The sequence below is a fragment of the Labrus bergylta genome, chromosome 2, assembly GCF_963930695.1.
Source record: "Labrus bergylta chromosome 2, fLabBer1.1, whole genome shotgun sequence".
NCBI classification, from domain to species: domain Eukaryota; kingdom Metazoa; phylum Chordata; class Actinopteri; order Labriformes; family Labridae; genus Labrus; species Labrus bergylta.
Window position 1 is genome coordinate 24,261,160 of NC_089196.1, and position 27,538 is coordinate 24,288,697.

Sequence of the window (27,538 nt, forward strand, 5' to 3'; positions counted from 1 at the left end):
AATGCAGGAAAAACATACAGAGAAATCATGACTCATACTCAACAGTAAACAGATGGGTCTTTAACTTTGCTTTAAAAAAAAACCTCAACAGAACAAGCCTGCCTAATGTGCAGAGCTTAAACTGTTCCAAAGTGTCCGTGCACGGAAGGTAAAAAAAGCCCGCTCACCTACTGTCTTCTTTCTGACCTTTGGGACACTCAGAAGACCCGTCCCCTGAGAACGCAGGGCTCGGGCAGGCACATAGGGGGTTCACCAGGTTGGTAAGATACAATGGTGCGCTACCGTTTAATATCTTAAAAGTTAGCAGCAGCACCTTTTAAAATCGGCTCTGGCATGAATAGGGAGCCAATGAAGATGCAGGTCTCTTCTTATGAAGTGATTTTTCCACTCAAAACTTATTTACACAATCCTTAGCTGATATTCTCCGGCCAAGATGGGCCCCATAACAATATATCAGTATCAGTGAATGTTGGAGGCAAATGATGTGTTTGTTTTGTGTCATGGTATTCTCCTTCTGGTTGTGTGTGTTGGCCCTCTACTGGACACTATGTGTAGCCTGGGCGAGTGGGCGGATGCTGTGTTTAAAGCGGGGCTCCAGGTGAGGTGGGACAGGTGATTGAATGGAGGCAAACAAGTTTTTCTACCGTGTCAGCCTGTCGGAGTTAACGCATCCAAAGCGGATTTGTTTGTTTTATTCATGGATAGTGGTTCGTCATATTTTCCTTTTTATTGATAAGAAGTGTTTAAAAATGAAATATCCAGATCACAACATCAATGGACTGCGTTAATTTCTTCGAGCTAAGCAGCGCACGCGTCGGAAAAGCTTCCGCATTCATCCCTCAAGTGACTTTTCTAAACAAGATTTGGGTTTGTTAAAATTGGTCACTACAGTGAAAATGTTTCCATCACAGATAATTTTATCAAGGCCTGTGAAATACTACAATCTGACTAAACGTTTTCTCTGGTCTGGTTAAAATAATCTGTGAGTGATTGTTGTGGATTTAGCCTGATGACTTCTTTTGAATTGATACCATTTTATGTTGGCAAAGTTCTTGTTAGACTTCTTGTGTCAGACTGTAAAACATCAATGTGTGCTACGTGTTTGGCTTGTTTCTTTTAAATGAATAACAATAGGGGTTTGAACAGTGTATTAAAATGCTTTGTTTCTGTATTGGTATCAAACCTTCAACATACAGACAGAAACAAATTGTTCAGCAGTTTGTAACAATCGAAATAATTGCCTCCTCTTGTTCCAGAGTTTCCTTGAATCATCTATATGGGCCATCTTCTCTCGAAAAATGGTTACCGCCTGAAGAAGAGGACACGCAAGCTGCACCACAGGAAGAAGAAGAAGAGGAACTGTTTCCTGCAGCTGCCTTGCATGCTCTGCTTCATTGTCCACAGCAACAGCAGCGGTCTCGACGACGACAGCGACCATTTGGAGGCCGGCGTCAACGGCAGCGGGTGCCGCCACAGCAGCATCACAGGAATCAGTGTCCCCGGTGTGGGCGGAGTTGGAATCGGAGCAGCGGCCGCCTCAAAGCTTGCCGAGCGATACGCAACCCTCGCGTCTCCTGAGGACTGCTCCAAGTTTCTGCTGTCGCAACGGGAGCTGGCTATCTGGGAGGGCCAAGGGAGGAGTCTTTTATCAGCTGTTCCTGCCAAACTGATCCCACCACCGGCGCTGTTTCGAACTGCTGGGGTGTCTGTGACCGTGCCCGTGCCCATACCTGTACCTGTGCCTGTGTCTGGCTGCAACAGCAACAACACTGAGATGGTAGGGCGCTGGGGAGGGGCTGCATCAAATGTAACGCACAGTATCGATAATGAGCGTACAGCATGGACCCAAACCTGTGAAGGCCTTAACAGCTTTGACTTCCCAAGTGCTGCTGCATTCAGTCAATACTAAACATTCTAAGTTTACTACTTATTCAAGATGGGATTAAGACTTTTTTTTCTTGAAGCAGAAGGGTTTGTCCTTCCTCAGATGAATGTCGTCATGTGGAATTTAATTCTATTTCAGACTAGAGAACATTTGACGCTTTACACCAGAGGTCAGGCAACATCTTAATGCTCATTACCCCGAAAAGGTCATTTAAAACTATTGAGTGCCTAAATTTTGTTTGTTGACCAAGATCTTAACTGAATGTAACCACCCCAGTATATACCATGTTATAAAATAGAAAACGGGCTGCATTCTAATGCTTAAAAACTGGAAATAATGTGACCTAAAAGATCACGTGAATCTTAGAGGGATGTCTTATTTTTAAGGGACAATTCAGGCAAAAAATATCAATCTCATCTTAACTAGCACCACAGAATGCAGGAAACATTTGTTCATGGTGCCAAAATATTAGAACACATGGGGTCCATTAGAAATGTCTTACGGTACGTACATGCAGAGAAGTCCAAGTATTTGAAAGCTTAACATTTCATAGTGCGTTTTTGTGTTTTCAAGATATGATCAAAAACATGTAGGTGTCAAACTTTACACTCAAAGCATCCGATTTTTCAAACTGGATGATAAGTCGGTATTATTTAATTCTCACTAAGGATCCAAGGGTAGGGGTGTGTTTTTATTTGATGTTTCAGAATGTGGGTGGTGGAAGATTGTTCAAAAATACGATTTAATTTTCTTCACAGTTCAATATGTTTTGAGTTGTCTGAAGAAAGGCCGCTTCCCACTGGCTGATATTTGTGTGTGTCTCTGGGTACAGGTGTGTAAGAGGAAGTGCTCAGAGGTGCAGAGGTGCACCCCCTGTAAGCAGCCACGCTGCACCTTCGCTGCCCCTGACGGAGGGCTGGAGAACGGAGGAGTGGGAGGAGGTGCGGGAGAGGCTGCCTCGAACTCTGAAACCGGTCACTGTCACCTTCCCCTCTGTCCACTTCCCTCCACTTCTTCTTCTGCTTCTTCTGCCTCCTCCTCCTCCTCCTCCTCCTCCTCCTCACCTGCTGATGGCTGCTGTGGGTTGGGACTTCATGCCGATTTGCCCCACAGTTCAGACTCGTCCCCCTGCTGCCTCCATCAGTATGACGACTCCCAGACGAGAAGTTTTGACGCTGCTGATCACTTAAGTATCAACCACCTGCCTTCCTCCATCCTACTCAAGGTCAGACTTCCTCAAATAATGAAAATTCACTTTTTCGATATGATAAAATATGTTTTTTGTTTGCTTCTATACAAAACAGATACTGGAATAATAAGCCAGAGCTTGATATTGATTGGATATATGCTGTAAACTGAAATGGTTACCTTTTTGACAAATCAACCGCAATATCTTAACTATTGATGAATACATCTTTGCATTATATTCTCTTTCCCCTCCATGCAGGTGCTCTCCCACTTGACGGTGAAGGAGCGCTGTTTGTGTGCCTCTCTGGTTTGTAAGTACTGGAGGGACCTCTGCTTGGACTTCCAGTTCTGGAAGCAAATCGACCTCAGTGGCCTGCAACAAGTAAGCACATCGTGTAGTGCCTTTTTTTTTTGTCTGAAACTTTTCAGGAATTGTTTGGTATTTTCAGAAGAGTAGTAGACTCTTTGTCTTTTCATTTTCCCTCAAAAACGTTGGTCATTGTTCCCCTGCTCCCCAGGTGAATGACGATCTTCTGGTGAAAATAGCCTCCCGTAGGCAGAACGTGACAGAGATTAACATCTCGGATTGCAGAGGTGTACATGACCACGGCGTGTCCTCCCTGGCCTCTCACTGTCCAGGCCTGCAGAAGTACACAGCCTACCGCTGCAAACAGCTTGGAGACTCGTCTCTGGCCTCCTTGGCTAAATACTGCCCTCTGCTGGTGAAGGTGCATGTGGGCAACCAGGACAAACTAACAGATGAAGCTCTGAAAAAGGTTTGCATTTAAAGCCAGAAAGGAGACAAAAGGGATCCAAAGGGCAACTTTTGACCTTTAAATCTTTGCTTGTCTGTGAAATATTTGTCTTATTTTACATTTTACAATTAAAGAGTGGAGTCGTACTCTTTACTATTTAAAATGGGGGAGATTTTGGGTGTTTAATAACTCATAAAGTAAATCATTTCTTCTTTTGTCCCTCTAGCTGGGAGAGCAATGCAGCGAGCTGAGGGACATCCACTTGGGTCAGTGCTATGGTATTTCTGATGACGGCATGGTGGCCTTGGCTAGAGGATGCCGTAAACTCCAGAGACTATACCTGCAAGAAAACAAAATGGTCAGTCCCACAAGTCTTGTTTGATCTTTTCGCTTTTTGTCCTGCTCACGCATGAGCCGAGTATCTGTGTGCATTTGTCTGGTGATGGTTCTCCATGGGTAGCATTGCTTATATTCTGGCATTAATGTAATATTGTTCGAGAGCTTTGGCCCTCTCTTTGCATCGTATACTCTTTGCTAGTGCACCACCGGCTTAGATGTTTGCCTGTACATTCAAGTATGTCTACGTACATCGCTGTTAAGATTGTTTAGCGTTTAGCTGTTATTTGGGACCTGGTCATTCTCTGCTTTTGTCATCTTATCTTCTTCATTTTTTTAGTCCTCACCTTTTCTTCGGCAGACAAACGTATGCAATATGAAAACACGTTTCCCAATAAACACACACAGATTAACTTGAGAGAAAATCACATCTTGTAGATTGTGGTTCTCCCTCACAAAAAAAGAAGGGTTGGTAGTGTGTCTACTATTTCTCGAACCTTGTGAGATTCTGTCTCAAGTCTTGCCTGATATTGATGATGATAATGATGTTTTTTTTTTTTTTTTTTTGATAATGACAGTGATGATGTCTGTCAGCACATGAGTGTCCGATCAGACTTAAAGCTTTTTGTTTGCGCTCACTGACGTTGTTTTCCTCCACACTAGATCCTTGCTTGTGTCGTACTTACTCTTTGATGTACGTCGCTTTGGATAAAAGCGTCTGCTAAATGAATTGTAGAATTGTAGAAGTCCATTTACCATCAAGGTGAGCCATACATGACTGAGTCTGTGTCAGAACTGAGCTCAGTTATGTTGTAGTTTCTTAAACATATTGGTGCTGAGATTGCTCAGTGTAGTTGGACACTTCGATCATGAAAACAGATCGTGAAACATTCAACAGAATCTGCTATAAAGTAACCGTGTTAGGTAAAAGCTGTGGCTCCCGGGTCCAGTGGAGATCCAATAACTGCACAAAAGCAAGAGCTTCTGAACAGGCAAGTTGTCAAACTCTCACTCTCTTTACTGACAAGACTTTAGGATGGGGCACAGGCTTCTCCCAAATCAGTACAGGAATGTGCAAACAGCTCTCTAATAAAACATTTGGAAGCAAGTCAGTGTAGTTATGGTCAGGAATTTATGGGGCATAAGCATTTAAATATATTTCGATTACATTTTTAGCACCATGAAAAACAGCTGTTAAATCCAGTAAAAAAAACTATATGAAGACATAAAGTTGATGCAAGAAAAAACAAATTGCTTCTCCTGTCATAAAAAGAGAATCTACTCAAACTAACTTACAGACTTGTGATAAACGCTGAGTATAGAAAGTGTTTAAAGTAAAAATGACAATTGTTCAAACTTCCACTCTTAAGCCTTTAGTATGTTACTTATCCTTTCCAATGAAAGGCTTGATAAGATCTTTCTCATCTCCTGAGTAGTGCTCAGGCTGTGTCTGTTTTTTTCATTAACAGTTACAAAACAAACTCTGATCAATAATTATACTTTTTTTAAAGGCACACGTTGGAGTGAACGGGGTCAGGGAGTGAAAGTTATGCTCTGTTTTCATAAAACAAGCTAAAGTATCTGAATTTAACACGTTTCTTAAAACATCTGATCACTATGATTCTAGTTGCGTGATTTTGCAGTTACATGAATGTAAAATATATTTGATCAGCTATCTCTACAAGAGAAACGCGAGCTCATTAATGTAGTTCAGACGTTTGACTGCTCAATCTACATAATCATCAAGTACAGCAGATTCAACACTAGGTGTCACTGTTTATAATGAACTCATGAAAGCAGCTGTTGTGGAGTCATGCATTCCCCCACCACATGTCCTCTTTTCGCTGAATTTGTCATTAAAGTTGAATGTCTAATAGAGAACATACATTTTCATTTGGCACGTCTGTTTCTAAGCCCTTGTAATAAGATCTTCCTCTTGCTCTTTTCCCGCTAATTTTTTCTCTCTGCAGGCTGTGAGTAATCACGACCTTGATGAATTGGTCTACTTCAAGTTGTTAACAAAAGCTCAGTTTGTTAAAACCCCATTCATCAACTTAATAGTATATGAAATTAGCGATTACCTCTGGGTGAGAGATTAATATTGCTGCAGATAACATTTCAGCGCAGCAGTATCAATTTCAGACAATCATTTTTCAGACGTGGAACGGTCGCAGTTATTCTAGCCTCCTGTCATTAGGGTGCAGAGAAATGGGGCCGAGCTTATATGGGAATTGTTATGTCTACGCACTCTGGTTCGCTCGGCCTAAAATTGTCATTTAGTTTGCCAGGAATTAAGACGACCCAGAAACCCTTGCATATTTCCGCAGAGGCCATTTATTCTTTCTGACAGCTTGAAATCCTAACCACGGTTCCCTCCTCCAACTTCTCATGAAACATATAACGTTGCTTTGTGAGAAATAAGGTTGACAAAATGTTCGATACTTTTTGATACCACGTGTTTAAAACCGTACAATCTCTGTTTTTCTAATGATCAATGAGGCTTTGTCTGTGAAGGTTCTCAGTCATCCATGTCATGGTAAATTCAAAGCTTGATCCAAAGGCAACTGGACTGGTTGGACCGGTCTTCAGCCAGAAGCTGTGGAAAAATTCCAAACCTTAATTCATATTCTTAACTAAAGGTGCAACACGTGAAAGAGGGGGCATTGTCTAAATCCTACAATTACATTTACCACATTTTGGTGCTGAAACGTTGCCAATGTCTGCAATTGTGCAGACAGTGTGCAGGAGTTTGCTTGCAATTTGTTGCAAATAAAACCAAGAAATTACCCAATATTTGGTTCCCAGAACCTCTCATATTTTAAGCCTCGAAATGGGTTTCAATATGGTAGGATTGGTAACAACTCTCGTGAAGAAAATTCTGTAAATAGTCTTCGAGTTATGTTAGAAACTTAGGATCCAGAGATATGTGTGAAATTAACAGGATTTATCTTAATATGTTGCTTTTGTCTGTTAGACTTGAATTTAAAATGATACAAGATATTGGCTTGACTGTATTGCATCACATATAAAGAGTTTAGAGTGACTCATCTATTTATACTTATAAAGATCTATTTTTACCCGTGGCCAGCTGTTTATAGACCAAAAAAAAAAAAAAAAAGCGTTTGAAGCCGCGCAGAAAGAAAGGCTCATCTGAAAGGTTTATGCAAAAAAGGAAAAGGAAAGAAGAATCGTGTAACACTTCTGGGACCTTCCTCTGTGAGCTGAACTTCTATTCTGACCATGAATTGATCCAGGAAACAGCATTTAGATGGGCTTTTTAGTTTTTAGTGCACAGTAAATCGTGTAGTCGCGGGCCGATACAGTGAAAGCCTCTCTGCTCTCCTCTCCTCTCCTCGTCTCTCTGCTGGCTTTCGTGGTACAAGGATCCTGTCTTTGTCTCTCCTAATCAATCACAGATGAGGGCGAGCCTTTCCCTTGTGTGATCTGCCCTCTCTCTCTCTCTCTCTCTCTCTCTCTCTCGCTCTCTCTCCCCTCCTCCTCCTCTAAAATTGAATAATTGAATTGCTGCAGGATGCTTCTGTGTGGTCTTTCACTAGGCCTCTCTTTCCCCCTCTGCCATGTGCACACTCATGCATTTTTTTTTCATCTCTCTCTCCTTCCCTCCTGCTTGTCTTAGTTGTGGTTTCAGTTCCACACTGGAGGGTCTTATTATTCTCTGTGTTAAGGCCATATCTGGCTCTGTAGATGGTTAAATAGGTTTAAGAGTTAGGCTGAGGGAAAGCCGCTTGTAGCCTTAAGGAAATATTTAATCAGTGCTTGTGCAAACATTATTAGTAGTAAATCTGTTAATGGTAATGCTCATCAGGAAACCACAAATTAAAACCGTCGTAGTTGAAAATGAACTTTGTTAAAGTGGAGGAAAGTTTTGGGGGTTCTTACGAGGAGCTGAGGTACGTCTCTGCGATGATGCAAGATGTGAAATTCTTCCTTTTAATTGCACAAGAAGGAGCTAAAAGACAGCACATCTTTTCATGAAACTGAATTGTCATTTTTTAACAAATGACAAAGTTTGTTAATGCAATCTGAGGTTGTATCCAGTAGTGAAGCGCGTTTCTAAATGGTGTTTATACACGTTTAGACGCTAACCCTTTCATTGCTTGTTAGCCCGGGGCCACATCAGCCCAGGGCTACAGATAACCCTGGACTCAGAGTGAGTGTTTTTATGAAAGGCAGGTGAGTCTGGTGTCTCTGTGCAGCACTCCTTTTGACACCTACCCTGCATTCTTTATCCACGTTCATCCAGTATTTATGCCACAGTCGGTTATATTGCACCAGTTGCCTTTCAAAGCTCGTTTTCATCTTCTGAAGTGTTTTTCTATCTCTCCACCCCCATTCATATTCCGCTCTCTTCCAGCACCTCGAAGGGCAAAGGCTCAGAGAATAGCAAATTCCCCTTTTCCTCATCTCACTTCAATTTGCCACAGGGGGAGGGTAAAGACAACACTGAAAGTTAAACTCTTGAGTTCTGTCAGTTTCAAGGAACCGACCGGCTGGACGAATATAAGCTGCAGAATCCTCTCGTCACCCACCTTTTTACGTGTCGGTAACCGCGCTCCGATCCTCCTCCCAATTAAACGCACGTCAAAATCTACAAACATTTTTGCTGCGGAAGCATTTTCCCACTTTCTTTTCCTCTCTTACTTTACTTTATCTGCACTCCTGTCTTGTTAAAATCAAACAGTGTGCACTTAATTTTCCTGCAATGTGATGTGAAGCTACTTCCTCTGGCCTCATCTCAAAGACATTGTCTCTGCCTACACACTCACACTTTCTCTCTCTCTCTCTCTTGTACCGACTATTTACAGTTTTAATTAGTGCAAAATGTGGAAATGTAAGTGGAATTGGAGATGACCTAACATAGATTACCATGTGCCCCCAATTTAGGTGTAATTACCACTTCTGCATGTACAATCAGAGCTTCTCTCCCGCACTTTTTCTCCCTCTCTCTTACGTCTGCGTTTTGGGATTGGAAAGGATGCGTCAGTGTGTGGAAGAACTCGAAAAACACAGAAAAAGACGAACTGTCAGAGTGAACGGTGTTTCTTGGCCTGCGGTCAGTGACGGAGCCTCTGATTGGCTGTCTGTCTGTCCGGCTTGTCAGCTAGTCTGGTTTTCTCTGGCAGGGGGATTGACAGCGAGGCTCCAATCAAACATCATCTCACATTATATTGTATATTGACATTAGCAGATTAAATTAGCAAGATTAGAGGGAGCGCAGAGACAAAGGGAGTGATAATGATGGCTGTCAGTTGTTATGGGATGGACCTTTTGACATTACGTAACGCACACTGAATCACACAGGGGCCTCGTTTATAAAACACACATGTGAGAGCAGATGAAAAGAATAGCTGCAAGATGAGCTGGACTGTCCTTTGGAAACTTTGGTCTTGTATTTGACTGTAATTAGATATAGAGACACACACACACACACACACACACACACACACCCACACACACGGTGCATTGTCCATCTCCTCATCATGATCCCTCCAATCCCCTCCAGTCCTTATGAACAGGAGTTTTCAGGATGTTGATTGTCAGATGTTTCTTGATGCATTCAGTGTGTTTTACTGCTAATGGCGCTGGATTATTTTTTGTCAAAGACAGGAACACTAAAGAACTGTTTCCACCCTGAACTCCCCTGCTTTCCTGTCATCAAGTAAACTAGATTCTCTCCTTCAGCTCTTGGTGCACACATGCACTTCTGAAACTTTCTTGAAAAAAATCAGGAAAATATCCCCCCTGAAATATTAATTAATTAATTCATTTAAGATCACACCCTTCCCACAGTGGTAGCAGGATATAAGTGTCATTACCCCGACCCACTGCTTGTGCTGAATTTTCCTGAAATAGTACCCGCTGCGTTCACATTCAGGCTTAACCGGAATTCTCGCTGATATTTTACGAGGGTGCTTGCAGGAATACGTCGGGGTGAAAATCCGTTTGCCGTTTGCGTTCACACATGTAGTGCACAAAACTCCTGGAAATTTCCTGAAGTTTTAAGGGTGAGCTGCATGTGTTTTCACTCTGACTTTACCTTTCCATGGAATGAGAAAGAAAATGCACATACATTTTGTTTTAAAGAAATTAACTCCTTGTTTCCTTTAAAAAAAAAATGAAATTTTTTGTCTGTTGGTGAGATTGTGCGGTATTGATTAAGTGGAGAATGTTTTGTGAACAATATACTTTTGAGTGTTCGAAGCTAGTTGAATTTATTGCGCTGGGTTCATTGCTCAATAAAGAAATGTTTTTTGTTTCTACCCTACCTGTCTGTCTTACTATAAGGACATTAGGTCAGCCGTGAGCTTTGTGTTCTGTACTCCTCAAAACTTTTATTTCCACCGTCCCCCTCTGCTTACATTCTCAGTATGTCGTCTAAGCTAAGAGCAAATTCCTCTCTCCCATATCCTCCTCTTCATTGCTCTTTTCAAGTGCCTCAGTATCGATCTGTGTCCCCAAAAAGCTGCTCCGTATATGTGTGTGTGTGTGTGTGTGTATGAGGTGGATGCTGATTAGCCAATGCCTGAAGAGTAATCAGATGCATTAATGAGCACTGACTTTAACTTGGACAGCCGGCTGCACTCAGACACAGAAATCGTCGATATGTTTCCTCCGCCGTCTGCCCACGAACAAAACAAGTTTTAAAGGGATGAGAAAAAAAAAGAGAGGAAAGTGAGAGCACTTTTGGAATAATCAGACTGTGAAGTGTGCCTCAAAAGGGTTATTTAACCTTGGCATATTGTTTTCCCTTTTTAACATTTATCACCAAATGAAAAGATATAGCATCAGCATCAGACGTCTTTTCCATGACTCTATCAATACTCAGGTAAAATAAATTCTTTAAAAGACGATCGTGAAGGGGCTTGAGGCTCCCTTTAAGTCAGACAGGCTCATAGAAAGGTCAAAAGCATTGGCCTTTGTCAAAGTCAATCAATAGCAAACATTATGATTGACGAGTAGAACAGCCGATGGAGCTGCCTTCTGTTTAAGAGTGACACAGTGCCAAAATTGACAGAGTCAAATTTATGAGTTTCGCATAAATGCAGAGCAGCTGAAGCGACCAGAGACTTCATCTAGTAACAGTACGAGTAGTAATAGATTGTTTAAATTGTTTCATTTACCAGCCTAAGTTTAAAACAAAAATGTTATCCCCATGGGTACGGAATCAGCTGCAATCAAATGCTTTTGTTCTTTTTTTCCATTTTGGGGCTTTTATGCCTTTTATTTTGAAAAGACAGTGGATAGAGTTGGGAGAGTTGGATTCCAGAGGGGAACCCAGACCACCTGCTTCGAGGAGCCTCAGTCTGTACATGGGGCGCTCAAACTAACCACTCGTCCACCAGCGTCTCTTTTGATATACTATAATTTAAAGTTAATCAAAAATATATTAGTAAAAATTGAACAGATCCATCAGGCAGGGACTAAAGATGATTATTTGAGGAAATCTACATATTATACACTTTTTACTATGTCTGGATTTTTTTGAATCAAGCTTTTTAGTTTTATACATTTTTGTGTTTCAACACTGAATTTTATTTGCTTCATATTTGATCTTTTTCTTTTCTGAGACAAGGTACAAGAGATCATCTGATTATACACACACTGATCAGTACACCTTCACCTGTTGCATTTTTAAGACAACATGTGCCACCAACTGTTATGAGATGGTGTCAGATCAACCTTTTACACTGAGGTATTTTGTAGATGCAGTTATTTGAATAAGATGTTCGCTAGTGTGCTTTTAAACCAGTGTGCCTCAGAGGAAAAATGATCCCCTTTATATTGACTTAAAGTCAAGTGTAAAGGATATTGTATATGGACACTCATTTTCTGGTGTGTTAAGTTAGATACAACACCTGAAGCACTCACTCTTTCAGTGATACCAGTTCATGCAGTGTAGTTGATGTTCCTGCTTTTCACCTGCAGAGGGCGCAGTAAGACTGGAAAAGAGCAGTGAGTGAAGAGGCAGTCAAATAGAGCTGAGGGTTTCTTATACTTACAGTGCACATAAAGATCCCATACTGATGTCTGAAAGGTGAGCAGTACTAATATTTGAGCAATGTATTTTAATTATTTGGGGAATTAATTCACCTGGGACGTGATGTAGAAGTAGTGAGGAGTAATCACAGTCTGAGTTTTCTGCTTCACGTCCTGTTGATGCTTGGCCTCGAAGGTTTTCCTGCACTGACGTCAAAGTTTGAGTGTACAGCAGCTCTTTGAACCTTTCATGTTTTTGGACAGGCATGTCTCTAAGAATCTGAATACTGTTAAAAAAAAAAGGGGCAATTTCTCACCTGTAGCTAGAAACTGTGAACGGCCTTTTCAGTTGTAATACATTATCTCTCAGCACTGCAGACGTTGTAGCAGCACTCATCTTCATGACATTATCAAGCATTGGCCCGCAGCTACCTGAGTATCAGGGAAAGCAGCGAAGAATGTTAATGTGGATGTGACTTCCATTTCCAATCCTTCTCTGTTCATTGCTGCGTACTCCGGCTGAGCACACAGCCTGAGACGGGGGGGGAGCTGAGATGGTACTCGCTTATGATTTGATCTTTTTTTTTAATGCTTTTAAACATGTTATAACAGGTTGATTGAACCAAACTCCCACCAGTGTTATGCTCTATAAACCAATGACCAGGAAGTAGTCCTGTCAGATATGAGAAGCATTTTGAAACAGTGTAACAGTCTTCAATATTGTGGGATCAATATGATCTGTGACAAATATCTCATTAAACGCTGTGAACTCAAACTTTTGACATGTGTTTACGTTGATTGCTCATGTCACGATAACAAAGGAAAAAGGATTGATTGCTCTGGTCTACCACTGAGGCTCTTCTTTAACTCATTTAAATAATGTTTCTAGTTGAGTTGGCAAAACAATCAGCTTTTCTTTGTCTGACATTTGGGTAAATTAAAATTGAATTGCATACTGTTGAGATTTTGGGACTTGAGTTAGGATGAAGCGAAACATTAAATAACACACACCTGTGCTCTAGAACATTGTGACGCTCGTGTTTTGTTGTTTCCTCCACAAATCCAGAAACTAATCGGTCGATCATTAATGAAAATAATCTGTAATTGCAGTCTGAGAAGTGTCTGTGTATCCTTCTTTTCTCCTCTTAACTTCTAAACTGTTGATTGTACATCACTAGGCATTCAATCTGAATGTAATATTTTGTATTTGATCCAGCAGGTTGGAAAGGTTTAGGCAACAAAACAGCCAGGAACTTTCTGATGATAGAATTTGGCGGCCATTCCCTCCTGAGGGCCAGTTCTGGGCTCTGACCTGGCCGGAGTTTAAAGAGCACTGCTTTAGAGGCCCTCTGTTTATCCAGCTCCAGACAGCCGTAGCTCCTGACACCCAGCCAGAGATGTCACCATGATTCATGGCCCTTCCCGACACCTCGCTCACGCCCTTTACTCTTCTTAATCTTCTCTGCGCTTCTTTCCCTTCCTCTCCCTCTTTCTGATGATGAGTTTTCCTTTAGTTTGAGATGGGCTGAAATGATGTCATCATTTAAAGAAAGCGCAGGCAGCCAGGATGGAGGCCTCGCCTTAATCTCACTGGACCAGTTTCTATGTATCCTGATGAATGGGCCTCCTTGGGGATGCACTCCGGTCCTGCGCTGTGGAGAAAAGAAAGAAATGTGGAAGAAGAGAGAGTCGAACTGCTCCATTAATCTACGATTCAACGTCATTTTTTGCTGTTTGTTGTCTGACATTGACATTTCTCTAACTGTTATCATGACTTTCTTAATGTTTGTTTTGGTCACCTGATCATTTCCATGGAATCAGTTGATTTTTCTTTGCTTGCTAACTGGTTAGGATGTTGGATAGGCTCATTGACTGGCACACTGATAGGGATGGGACAAAATATCGATATTGTACTATATTGTCATCATGACTGAATTGCAAAATATTAATATTTCAATATGTGAAATGGGGCTCTAGATGCTGATTTGACTTATAGGTCACTTCTAGGTGACTCCTCACGATGGCATTTACAGTATGACATGAACAGAAGTTATTGAACAAACTTATCAAACCAGATAAAGTCAAAGATAGCCAGAAAATGTCAGACAGGGGCTGAAAAGAAGTTAAGTGTAGTAAGTTGTAAAACTGAAGCCAAATTGCAGTGAAAAATTACATGAATCCCGCAGTTGACCTTTTTTAGGGGCATTTTGTGTTCTTCCATTAATCAGATATTGTGATGCTTTATTCTAATCATTTAGATCGTCTCACAATATTTCAACTTTTACTCTAATATTGGCGTTTTTCAAGGGACACTTATATCAAGCTTATTGTACTGTAAGTTACCCTGGGATTGCCACCCCTTCTATCTGATATACAATTCCACAGTTTAGGCTGTATCAGAGGCTGATGTTGGTATAGGAACAACCCTGGAGTCCCATCTGCTGATGTGGGACAATGATATAGCCTCTGGGAGGGACAGCCAACTATTGCGTCAACAACAAGCAATTTGAGCAATGAGAATTTAAAGGATTTGGAGTTGGGAGACGATGTTTTAGCTGGTCATTCATGGAGATATCGGTTTATTCATGTTTGATAAAAATCAAAATCCTCATCAGATGATAGTCGGTGGGATCCAGGATTTAATGAAGGCCTATGTGTTCTGCCTCTTGTACTCTCTACACAGACTATTTTGTGCCCCCCCCCCACCCATCCCCCCATCCCCCCATCCCCCCATCCCCCCAAGATTGTGAATGGAGATTAGTATTGGAACAGTAACAGTTCTTTTTCCCTTTAAAACTGTTCTCAATCCCATTCACGCTAATGGTCATCCCATCGCCCCTCCTGTTTCAAACGAGCCATATCCTCCCTCTCAATTTTGTCCCTCCCCCTCCCCCTCCCCCTGCCATGCCCCCCCCCCCCCCCCCCCCCACACACACACACACACACACACACACACACACAGGTCTCTTTGTGATTGAGAGGCCAGCGCAGCTCTAATCACCGACTTCATTAGTGATGATTGATAAGAGGCAGAAAGGTGCGCCTCTGTATGAACGTCTATAGGTGATGTGTCATTCACTCTCTTAGCCTCCAACAGACGTCAGCCTTCTGCCTCCCGCCTGTGATGCATTCTGGGGGCCTGTGGTAGCAGCAGCGGTTCGATACTCGGGGTAATGAATGTGTTTAATAAGCACAGTGGGTCGATGGGCTTAATGAAGGTGTGACAGAGGATGGGCCTTGAGAACGCTGCTGTAACGAGACTCTAACGAGCCTCTGGGGTTAACAGGGTCATGCTGTAATCGGGATTCCCTCACCTGTACACTTTCTGCCGGCATCTTCCTCTCTCTCTCTGCTCTTGTTCAGTACAGTACATTTGTCCGTCCCTCAATTGGTTTGTCTAGTTGATGTTTTTATTCCCATCTGTCTTGTTTTCTCCCTCTCTCTTAGCTTGCTCTAAAATGCTTCCCTCCATCTACTTAATATATTTTTCTTCGTTTCTGTCGATCTCTGCGCCTGTTGGCCTCCGCCTCGCTGCAGCTTGTCCATCTTCTCAAGGACAACCCGCCTCAGGAATGCTGACTGAAATGGTCTGCAGTTGTGTGAGCCCTTTTTTCCCCCTTCTCAGAAGCGGGTTTCTAAGAGGCATGCCAGGCTATTTCTGGAGGATTGGGTCTTTTATTGTAGCGGGTCTTGACGTCAGAAAAACCCTCTCTGTTCCATTGAATGGTAGCTGTAGATCATGCTGTTCTACTTTTTTTTTTTTTACAGTGTCTCTACAGAATTAGACTATTTTCACATTTTTGTTTAGAGCTTCATGCTTAAAGAAAGCTCTTTTGTACACAGGCAACTTTATGCTGTGATGTTTGACTACCACTCATGTAAATGTAATTGATTTACTTTAATAAGAAATGCTATGTTGACCTTTTATTGAGCGAATGAAAATATATGAAATATCACATCTTACAAGGAAAATAAACAGTAGTACTGGTATGTGCTTTTTAAATTGGGGTTAAAATACTTCAGTTACTTTTTAAACTTTAAAATCAGTTGTTTGTATCACCATTAGGAGTCCTGTCTGTGTGAGTTGACAGGGATCGGCTAAACAGCTGAGTTGATTTGAAATATCCAGGGCATAGGTCATACAGGCCAAATCCTAATCTCGCCTAGGGCACCAAAATGGCGAGAGCCGGCAATGGAAATATCTGTCAGGTTAGCAGCATGATGTGTGTTAAGGCAGGACCTGATTTGAACTCTGTAGTATTTTAAATGCAGGAAAGAACATCATTTGTTGCTAAATTAATGTATGAATCATCCCAACAGTGAATGAGCTACAAGCTTAATCATGAGCCATTAGGGCTGCACAATCACTCACATTTTCATCATTATCACAATATGAGCATTCATTATAAACCCGACTCAAAAGTCTGAATTCATTGCAGTAAACTTACTCTGCAAACATTTGACCTATTGGGACCAAGGTTTAGTAAATATATTGTTCGCCTTCGGTACATTCAAATGAAGATTACAAGTTGTGTTTCTTTGACAAAGTTTGCCTTTTTAACTTCTTGGTTCATGCAAATTTCAGATTTGTGTTCCTTGGAGAATATACAGCCACTTGTCCAGAGAAGTAATAAAAATCGGTTTAAAGAATGCTTTATTTTTCCGTTGCCATCAGTACATCTCCCACGCCTGTCTATGAGTAACAGCTTTTACTCTCTCTCCAGCGCCAGTATTTCACCAGTGGAAATGTGTGACTTCCTGAACCTCACATTTCTTCGCCCAGCGTTGCCAGAGTGCAACACCGATATGAGATATAGCATAGAGACAAGCAATCGATTAATGGTGCACTTAGCCGGGCTAATTAACAGCTATGTGGAAGCGGAGAAAGCATCAGGCAGCGTCAAGGAGCTGGTTTCCTTATGGCAGAGACCCCGGATGACCTTTTGAAGCTTAGATCACTTTACAGCACCAGGTTGGAGGTCCTAAAAGCAGCATAGACAACTTTCACTTTGCTCTGGGTCATCTTTAACATTGGCAAGGAAAGCACAGGTCATTGAGGTGAACAGAAGTTCGATAGACGTTGTTACTTATCGAATAAAAACATTTTTTTTTCTCTGTGTCAGAGTTAAAAAGCCGGTTTTGGATTTCATGATGAAAAGCCTTCAGCTGAAATATCTGTGAAACTTGTTCTCTGCATATCAGTGAGATTTCTGTCTTTTAAGCCTTCAAACAAATTAAAATTGGAAATTCCTCTTCCTCCTCTTTTTTCCCCGCCTGTCAATCAAATTGATTCCGAAGATTTTTTCTGTCACCTGCCTCTCCTAATACAATCTCCCTCCTCTCTCCTCAAATCTTCCTTTTTATTTTCCTCCTTTTGCTGCTATCTGATCTGCCTACGAGTGTGAATTCTGCTCAGCTAAATTAGCTCTCAATTAAATGTGAATTTGGTGAAAATGAGTGTGCTCCAGAGGGCGGAGATAAAAGCGGAAGGTAGAGCCGAAGGGGGCCGCCCGGCTGCCTGCCTTGCTGGCTCGCCATGCCCGACTGCGTTGTGTGTTTTGGGGCATGCAAAGTAAATTATGTGTGTTGTTGTTCAAGTGAAGGCAGCTGATTTGCATTTAGATAAATCCCTATGGATGTGCGGCTGTCATTGAGATGCAGGGGGCTGAATCCAGTGGCCCCCCCACTCAGGCAATACTACCTGCAGGCGAGGATTTCTCTCTGCGTGTGTGTGTGTGTGTGTGTGAGAGAGAACTCTTAGCATGCTGTTCTACCTGAAGCATTTGCCCCACTTTTCTAGACAGCAGTGAAGGGATGAAAAAATGAGCTATTACCAGAAACACAGGTGTGTGTCTGCTCAAAATGAATTTGTAGGCGACCTTTTCATTCCTGTGCCGGACTGAAATTATGACTAATAAGAAATGACTGCACACAACTGGCTGCCAAGGCATCTCATAACACATAGACTGTTGATATAGTAAGCTGTGGAGGTCGTGGCTGTCCAATTTCACATCTGTCCTTCATTACATACAATTAAACAAGGACTTTTAGCAGCATGTTGTAAAGACAAGAAGGTTTTCACCCTTAGCTGAGAAGCTGACAGTTTTCACAAGTTCTGTTTATTTCTTTTCATATTCTCACACGTAGTGTATGTTCTCTACTGGGAGACATGGAGTCAAATCTGCACTAAGGAGCTTTTTTAATCATTGGTATATTTAGGTAAAAGGGTATGAAATCAGGTATTTAAGTGTATTTTTGCGGGATAACAAAGTCATTAAGATGAACACATTTTGAGTTTTAATCAGTTTCAGCAAAATGTGTAGCATCAAACTGTGGATCACTGCATGCTGATGTGGGTGTTTGCGCCGGATGGGGTGGTTCAGCGCTCTGGGCCCCGCTGATGGATCGTCAGAGGGGGAGGCGGCTTGCTGCTGATTGACAGTCGGGGCTGAGTGTGGGCAGATGGGCTGTGGTGACTGTAAATATGAAGCCTGTGTGACAGGTGAAGGTCAGTGTGGTGGGAGGTAGAGGAGCAGCTGAGCCTGGTGGGAGAATGATGGGGTGTGTGTGTGTGTGTGTGTGTCAGTGTATGAGAGAGAGAGAGTTTCTGTGTAGGCTACATGGTTGACTTACATCGTCTCGCATAGTCTTGACTGTTCGCTATTGACTCAGCAGCTGCTCCCAATCTTATTAGATACTTGAGAAATAGCATTTATCTTAAGAATAAGGACTTCAGTCGAGTTCAGATCATTTTTCTGTTGAAAATAAAGTCAGTCCTTGTTTTTATTTATCATATTTTGTGGCTTTTTGCCTTTTATTTGATAGGACAGTGGACACAGAGGAAACTGGGGAGAGAGAGAGAGAGATAGTGGGGAATGGCATGCGAGAAAGGAGCCACAGGTCAGACCCGAACACGGGCCGCCCGCCCTGTAAGACCATAGCCTTAGTACATAGAGCACGACTTAACCGCTAGGCCATCTGCGCCCCCTCGTCAGTCCTTTTCCCCTTGGTGTTATATGTCACCAACATTGACAGATATAAACTTGCGTAATTTATTTTTTATCTTGAACTGAAAAAACTCTAAATGAGTGTAGCAGGGCTCACACACATCTTGTACTTACGGCTGAATATTGGATGAACTGAATACTCCCAATATATGATCTGCTTGGTGAGACACTTGGCCCGCCCCGATTTCAAATACATCCCGATCACCTGTTGTGTGTTGGGTTAACCCCGATCGCTGCCGAGCTGCACTCTGTACTGTCACTTGAACAATTCCAAAGCCAATTGCGATGTAAGCAGGAAAAAGTATTCCAAAAACCATCGCAAATTCCTCCTGCCCGTCGTCTGCCGTGTTTATTGACTAATGTAGCGTTTGACCAAAAGATTTTAAAAATCTTTAAGGGCCAGGCTTCAGACATTAAAGGGAACATGGAGATTATCTCTAAATGCTGTGTCGTGACGTGTTTCCAACTGAAACAGGATAGAACCGATCACAACATAGAAGGCGGGACATAACTTTTGGATGAATTCGATTGAATCGTTAGCTTCGACAAAGCTTTGTAATTGGTTGAAAAAAAATCCCCCTGAGTGCAGGATGAGTCAACTTGTGCTAGCTGCCATTAGGTTTTCTATATTCCTCTTGTTCCTTTCTTCCCTTGGCTTATCAGATCTCTATTGATAGAAATGGTAATCCTAAACTTATTTCCCCTCTTTAACTTGGACTGTGTGGGCTAATGGTATTCAGGAAACTCTTTTGGCTCTTACTGTATCTTCCTCCATTGATCTCTTTCTCTTCCTCTGTAAATCCCTCTCTTCCATGAGTAATCCATTGTGATGTTCCCATGTCTGCTGGAGCCGTGCCAGAGTAGCGTGGGATTACTACAGCTAGAGACACACACACACACACACACACACACACACACACACACACACACACACACACACACACACACACACAGCCTATATATAAACTTTCCCTGCACTATGTCGGGTGCCACAGAAATGTGCCAGGGGATGTCTGTGCAGACTGTAGAGGGACTTTGTGGTCTCGAGGGAGTCTTCTGTGCGGCACTGGGTCAGGGAAACCTCACTTTTCCTACAGGGTTGTATCAAGGGAAGACGATTTAGCCCCTTTTTACACTTTCTCACACTCCTGTCTGAGAGTCCTGCAGCTTGATAGATGATATAAAGAGATTTAAACTTGATGTGAAGTAATTTGGCTGGATAGAAAAGGAAAGAGTCAGGGTTAAGGGTCTAGTTCATGGGAGCACCCAGAAATGATATTTAATGATGATTTTAATGTTTGAAGTCGGAGGAGTTCTGTCCAGGTCCAGCCAACCAGAGCCAATCCTCAGGCCCTGATATATTATGATACGTTACATTATGACTGATGTACATCTGTCCAAGGCTATTCAGTGTCAATGTCTGAGCCAATGTAAAAAAAAAAAAAAAGGAACAGTGAGACCAAGAACAACATGCTTAGAGGAAAATAATAACAGATTAATGTAACCGTTCACTGCAGTAAAGGATTCAGTTTTACCTCTTGGTGAACATCTTTTCACTGCTGCCGACATTTTCCTGTTGACTTTTTCTTCTTTTATCCTTTGCTGTCAACTTCTTCTTTGGTCCTTTACTTCCTGTTTACGCCTCATTTATGTCATAATCCCACAGAAAGGATTCACGATGTAGTGACACGGGAAGTTGAATTTGCCAGGGAAGTCTGTGTAAAGTGCCATATGAAATTTTTCAACCAAAATCACCAAAGTTAAAGACTCAAATCGGTTTGAGAAAGTTTCTGTTTTCGGAAAAAACTGAAGATCATTTTTAGATTGCAGAGTTGGCTTTGAGGATTTCAATGTAAGTGCTTTAACTTATTTCATAAGTTTTAAGGAACTTCCACCAGGCTCAGTATATCAATGTCTGAGGAAAATAAACATTTTCTTTTCTTAGTTTTGGACTAAAGAATTTTACACTGCTAACAAGAGAGAAAATTACAATTCCTGCTTCGTTAAAAAAACAACAACACAAAAATACATGAGCATGGCATAAAGGCTGCACTCTCTCAGGGCACTTTGATGAGGTAAGTGTGCAACAGAAAAGTTGTAACAAAAACCAAAACTTGTTTCACAAAACAGTTCAGAAAAAAATTAAACCTATTAACATTTATTCCGCAGAGGTCTTCACTGAATATTATTGTTTTTAAATCAAAAAGTAGAGAATATGTTTTGGAGTTACGAGATGAATGATCAAAGAGTTGCCTGTTTCTTCAGATGCTTTTTTTTTGTAGCATTCTTGTACACATGTCTAGCACTTCTGTTTATCATTTCTGAACAAACAGACATTGCCTCATAATATAAAATGTATTGGTATATAAGTGACCACAGTATTATTATACTGCTGTATTATGTAGTGCATGGTGGCTCTCTTTCTACTTTCTCAGCGTACTGTATTCGAGGACAGAGGTGAGGGAGGTCTGCGGACTGAGGGAATTAAAGAGTTCTCCAGCTCTATATAGGATTCAGCAAGATCAGGTATAGAGACAGTCATGGCTCTCTCTCTCTGTGTGTGTGTGTGTGTGTGTGTGTGTGTGTGTGTGTGCGTGCCTGTGTGCAGTCTCATCCTGTCTCTTTATTTTACTTCCCCCCCTCCCCTTGTCTCTCCTCTCTGTCTTTCTCCCAGTAATAAAGCAGAGTATTTATTTCCCCCTTTTCGACTCTCAGGTCTCTTAAAGGGAGCCGGGGGCCGAGCTGATATTACAGTGTATGTGTGTGTGTGTTTGTACATGCGACAGTGTGCGTATGTGTGTGTTCTCTCACTCTCTCGCTGTGCTGTCTGCTTGTCTCATCACCCATCCCAGACGTACAGTTGCGTCTTCTTGCGTGCTAACACACCGAGATTGAAAGTTGCTGATTCCGAGCCGAGGGGACTCATAGAGGAGAGGCCTCTGGCGGGGGCTGATTGAGCTGTGCTGAGCCGAGGTAGAAAAGTTACAGTAGCATGCTATTACCTGCCAGCGCCGGCTGACTTTATTAGCATTGCAGATCCGCTCTGGCAGAACTCAGCGCAGCCAAGCAAATAATTTTATGACTCTTGTCCATGAGGGAGTTAAAGGCTAAAAAGGTTTGTCTCACGTGTCAACTACACTTCAGTTGTTGGCTCTCTTAAGGTGCTTCCTTTACAAAGAGGGGTGATCTTTTTTTTCTGGTGTGTAAGTACATGCAAGACCCCTGTAACAGCAAACACTTCATTCTGATTATGCAACACTTATAAACTCCTGACATACCTTTTGACTTGCTGCATTTTAAGACAAGTCTATTCTGTATTTTTTGTTGAACTAATTAGATAATTATCAAGGTCCTTTTTTTTAATTTATTTTTTTAACAAATGTAGATTTTAATCATTTTTGTTTCCAAAGAGGGAGTGTGTTTTTTTTGTACTTCTCTCTCACACCGTGAAGCAGCAGAGCAGAGTTCGGCTCAGGGCGTTCTGCTGGTGAATTAGCTCTTCACGGCTCTGGGACCGAGCCTGACAGTTGGCACAGTGAAGATGATTTATGACTGGCCAGGAGAGTCAGAGATGGATGAGGAGAAATAACTTTGATCAAAGTTGTTCTCTAACAACAGAAGAAACCTCCTTCTTAGTCCCTGTTGATATCTGGCAGCGGTCCGGCTTTTATTTTCTGCAGGGAAGCAGAACAGTCTGTCTGCTTGTCTTACAGTCGTACAATACGCAGAGTGCAAATGTTTTACAATCGCACACAGGAGCACTCAGGGTTGTGTATCGGGGATAAACAACCTTCAGTACCAATTCTGTGTATTGCAAGAGGTTCTGAATGCCTAACATGATGATGAGACTTATCATTTTTGCATCATGCATGCTGGCTCACAGAAAAAGATTATTGCATTATTATTATGTTCATTTGGAAAAAAAAACCTTCTGTTAGTGTTTATGTTTCTTTTTTATAAATGCCTGAAAATGTTCTTATCAAAGACTACAAACTGTACTTCATGGTCCATTGCTAATCACTTCTGTCATAATTGAATGTCTCTGTCGGCCTCAACTTTTTAACACCAGTTGGTCTATTTATTCTTTATATTCAAAGCATCTCTGAGGACCTTTTGGGTGTTTTTAATAGTTACATTTTCAGTCATTTCTCGCCTTTTGACTGTGTAATAAAGTCTTGAAATGTCCGTAAAAGCTGGATAAGTACAGGTGGCAGATGAGCACACCTCCTTCCAAATAGTGGAGAACCATATCGTATTAATTGGACACATTCACGGACACAGACATGTTGGCTCGTGTTGTGTCCTCTTTCAGGGCTTAGATGTTCTCTCGCCAAGATTCCTGTGGCTCTCCAGCTCAGTGTGTGTCCATCCCTGCTCATCTGCTGCCTTTCCGCGGGTCAAACCCTAATCCTGCCGTGGGGTGTGGGGCCAGTTGCCCCTAGGAAGGGGTTTAGCGAGCTTGTCTCACAGGGACCAATCAAGACCGGCTATCTGTAACAAGTTTCCTCTTCTACCATTGTTCAGACAGTTCAGAAAGAGGAAAGATAGTTTCATGTTGAGAGGTTTCATCATGTTCATTAAAAGCAGATTTGGTAGAAGACCTCCAACATGGATAGAAAAAACACACACAGATGCACACACATGTTTCCACCCTTTATATCTGATATCAAATACAATGTCTGTTATCTTATCGCTTCTCCATATTTGCTACCTTTCAAAGCCTGTTATATATATCTGGCACCTCCCTAGTGTAGCACATCATTTCAAAAGGCATTGCTCATCTTCATCCTGAATTAGGGGCGTTCACTAATGCGTAAGTACTTAACATTTGTGATAAAACAACAATGCTTCATGAGTACAAACCAAAATGTGTCCTTATGGACTGTACATTTGTTGTTTTTGTTGCTCTAAATCTTATGTCAAGGCCTGTTAAAGGTCACATTATGCAAAATACACATCACCATGTTTTCCAACACTAATATGTGTCCCTAACTTGTCCCCAATTATGAGAAAAGTCCATCCTCTCAGTCTTTGCCTCTTCCACTTTTCTGATAAATGTGTGCTCAAACAGCCTGTTTGGAGATTTTCCCTTCATGACATCACAAAGGGCAGTAACCCGTCCCCCAGGTGGGTGACACTTCCACAGCTAGGTGATGGTTCTTTCCTCTTAGCCTGCCTTCTTAAACAAGGGGTGTTTATGGTGGGCTTCCTTGCACCATGCAAACCCTTTTAAAGGGGCGTGGTCAAACACAGTTTATTAGCATTTAAAGCTACAGACAAAGAAACAGCCTGTTCTGAGCAGGGCTGAAATAGAGGGGTTTATAGACATTATCAAATAAATAACCGAAGAGGGCTTATGGCGAGAAACTTCACAAACATGTTTTGGGGACCTCTGAGACTTATTAAACTTGTTGAAAAAGGTGTATAATATGTGACCTTTAATACAGAGTATACAATGATCATAACATTTGGGATTTATAGACCGAACTTTGTACAATGTTGTATTCTTGTATTTGACATCCTTCATCTTTTGTTTTGTTTAAAATGTTGTCCTCTTTTGATAAGTTAACATAAAAGGAGTAAAAAACACATTCATGTTATTCAAAGGTGATCAACGATCTTCCTCACTGGTGTCAAACTTCAACCAACAAAAAACCAGTAGATTGAGACTAACGGCAACTGTGATTACATCTTTACTCCCAAACTTATTTTTTTGTTATTCCTGGAAAAGTAGGTTCCCAATTGCTGAAAACGGTTGCCCTAATATCAACTCCTTGTACCTTTTCTTTAATTACTTTTGTTTTTTAAATGTTGAAAAACTTGAAATGGTCCCACAAAAGAGTTTAAACTTGAAGAAACAAATCGACGCAGAAAGGAAGTTTGAAGCCATCGACGAAAAGCCTCTCTTCACTCTTGACTTGAGATGCTTGTCTGTTTTGATTTCTCTCTCTCTTTCTCTCTCTTCTTCCTCTTGTCTTCCTCTGTGTTTCCCTCCCTCCTCTTCTATCTCAGACACTCGGCTAACCCCTTGAGTGTGTCTGAGCTCTGTGAGAACCAGTGTTTGTTCTCTTCTTTCTGAGCCCTGCCCAGCTTCCCCAAACCCCCCAACCCAAACCTTCACTGTCTCCCTCTCATCTCATCTCCCATCTTCCCTCTGCCATAAGACCCTGACTGACCTGGCACGTAGGCACAAACTCGCCAACATCTTCCACCCAGCTCCTCCAAATCCCCTTATTTCCCCCCCACACCCCTCCTGGTCTCCTCTCAGCATGGACTTGAATCCACCATGCAGCCACCTCTGTTGTCTGGACCTGAAGCACAAGCAGGTCTCTTTGTTCTGACTGATAAAAGGAAGAAGGCAGGGTGAAGGAGGAGGATTAATTTAAGCGTGGGCCAGACGACACATCTGCTTGTTGTGTTCGTGTCTTTCTATCCCCTCCCGTGGTTTCTTCTGCTTTGCTTCTATTATCTTTGGTAAGAGCAGAGGATATTGGGTCGAGATGCATGGTGAACTCTCAGGGCTGTGACACACCACTAATCCGCCCCCTGTTCTGTCTTCCTGCTGTCCTACCTTCCTTCTTCCAAATATCCTTTCTTCCTCTCTTCCTTTCCTCTCATCTTAAATTTAGCATGCTCTCCATCTATTTTCCCCTGAATGCATGGGGTCCTCTGTTAATATCAGTAGTTTTCACGTGGATAGGATTTACTGTTATTCATGGTTATGACTGGCATAATTGAATCTCTCAAGCAGCCAGGAAAATCTTCAATTTAGTCGAAGATGTTTTTTTTTCCCCTTTCTTTCCAAGGCATTCTTCTATCTCTGTCTTTCCAACATCTGGTTTCATTACGCTTGGAGCTTATAGGTATTGACCTCTGAGGCAGCGTATGAGGTATCGGCAAGTCAGTGCACAGATCAACTAGTTTAGGGGCAATTATAATGATGTTAAGCAACAGAATTGTGAATCTTTTGGAAAGTGTAAAAAAAAATATATAATGATATAATGATAAATATCAATATTTATGAAAAAAGGTGCTCAAAACAGATTTCTCTGACCCTCCCCACAGTGGCGCAAATGACATAAAGTAAGGGTTAAGATGATATTATTGTTATGATGAGCCATGTATCACATACTGTATCGTATTGTGAGTTACCATGTGATTCCTGCTTGTTCAGTACAGGTAAATGTTGAATCTGAGATATTTGAAATATTATTGGAACATTTTTCTACTCCTATCATTCATAAGGAGTCTAATTTTCTCACATTAAATATATAGAAAGTTGTGTTAACAAAGACAACAGCCAGGTATTTCAACTTACCGCCTGTTCTCCTACATTCTTCCATCCCTGTCTAATTCCTCCAGGCTAAAACAGATTTGGTTTTTACTGCTCTTCATGTGTAAGATTGACCATGTCTTCCATGGCATCCCCCCCCCCCACCCTTCCCACCCTCTGACCAGTTCATTGTCCTGAGTCCTGGGTCATGGTTACTGGTCCATGTCAGCTTTCTCGGTGGGCGTGTTTGATGGCCTTTCTGCTCTTCTGACAGCTCTCTGGGTCAGCGAAGTCGAAGGCAAGGGACAGGAAGGGATTAGTCTTTTTTATTTATGGCCGGGCTTTAATTCTGAATGCTTGTAGTTTTGAATATTATCTCCTGCTGTTTTCGTGACCCTGGTGTACTTGGGATACTTTTCTATATACTTTAATGTCCGTCAGTGTAGGGGAGTAATCTTCGACCCCGACAGGGATCTTTGGCATTGTAGGTCGATGGCGGGCAGTAGGAACAGATCTAAAATGTTTCTGATCAGGCAAGACAGGAATTCTCCCAATTTCCTTGCCCTCCTGCCCCATCCATTGTCATCCTGCTGGCCCCTGCCCCCCCCTTTCATCGCCAGCTCAGACTCAGCATCCCACGCCTGCTGGACCAATAGGGAAATTCTCTTACAACAAGAGCCAGAGCAAGTCGAAGGAGTAGGGGGGCGTCTGTCGTGTCGCCTCTATCCCTTCATGCTGACACGGTATGAGGCGGAGTGACACTGAGCTCCACCATAGTGTCTGGGAGCAGTCTGGCCCAAGAAGTATGACCTCCGTGACCCTATTCTCAGACCGGTGGGACAGACACGGGCTGTCTTTTGTTTGTGTTGTGTAAATGTGTGTGTGTGAGAAGAAGTGGGGGAAAGGAAGGCAGGGGGAAAAAAAAAAAACGAGGCTGGGGTCTCTGAGGGGAGACTTCCATCTCCAAAAGGTACAGATCAGCAATGCTCTGCTGTTTATACAATGGAAGAAAAGTTTTTGATGAAATTGCCTGAAGAATGCTGGCTCAGGATTTGTGGTGAATAGTTTATAGTTCTGCCTGCTGCTGCTGTTGGGT

The 27,538-nt window shown here is 42.0% G+C and overlaps 1 protein-coding gene across 1 annotated transcript in view; it reads left to right on the forward strand.

Annotated features, from left to right (window-relative positions):
- fbxl17 (F-box and leucine-rich repeat protein 17) overlaps positions 1-27,538 on the forward strand; it is a 238,574-nt gene that overhangs the window by 1,326 nt on the left and 209,710 nt on the right. Inside the window, exons 2-6 of the mRNA XM_020630424.3 lie at positions 1,257-1,777; positions 2,718-3,110; positions 3,333-3,455; positions 3,592-3,849; positions 4,055-4,186. Coding sequence (XP_020486080.2) covers positions 1,277-1,777; positions 2,718-3,110; positions 3,333-3,455; positions 3,592-3,849; positions 4,055-4,186 — 1,407 coding nt within the window. The 5' untranslated portion in view covers positions 1,257-1,276. The remainder of the gene's footprint in view (positions 1-1,256; positions 1,778-2,717; positions 3,111-3,332; positions 3,456-3,591; positions 3,850-4,054; positions 4,187-27,538) is intronic.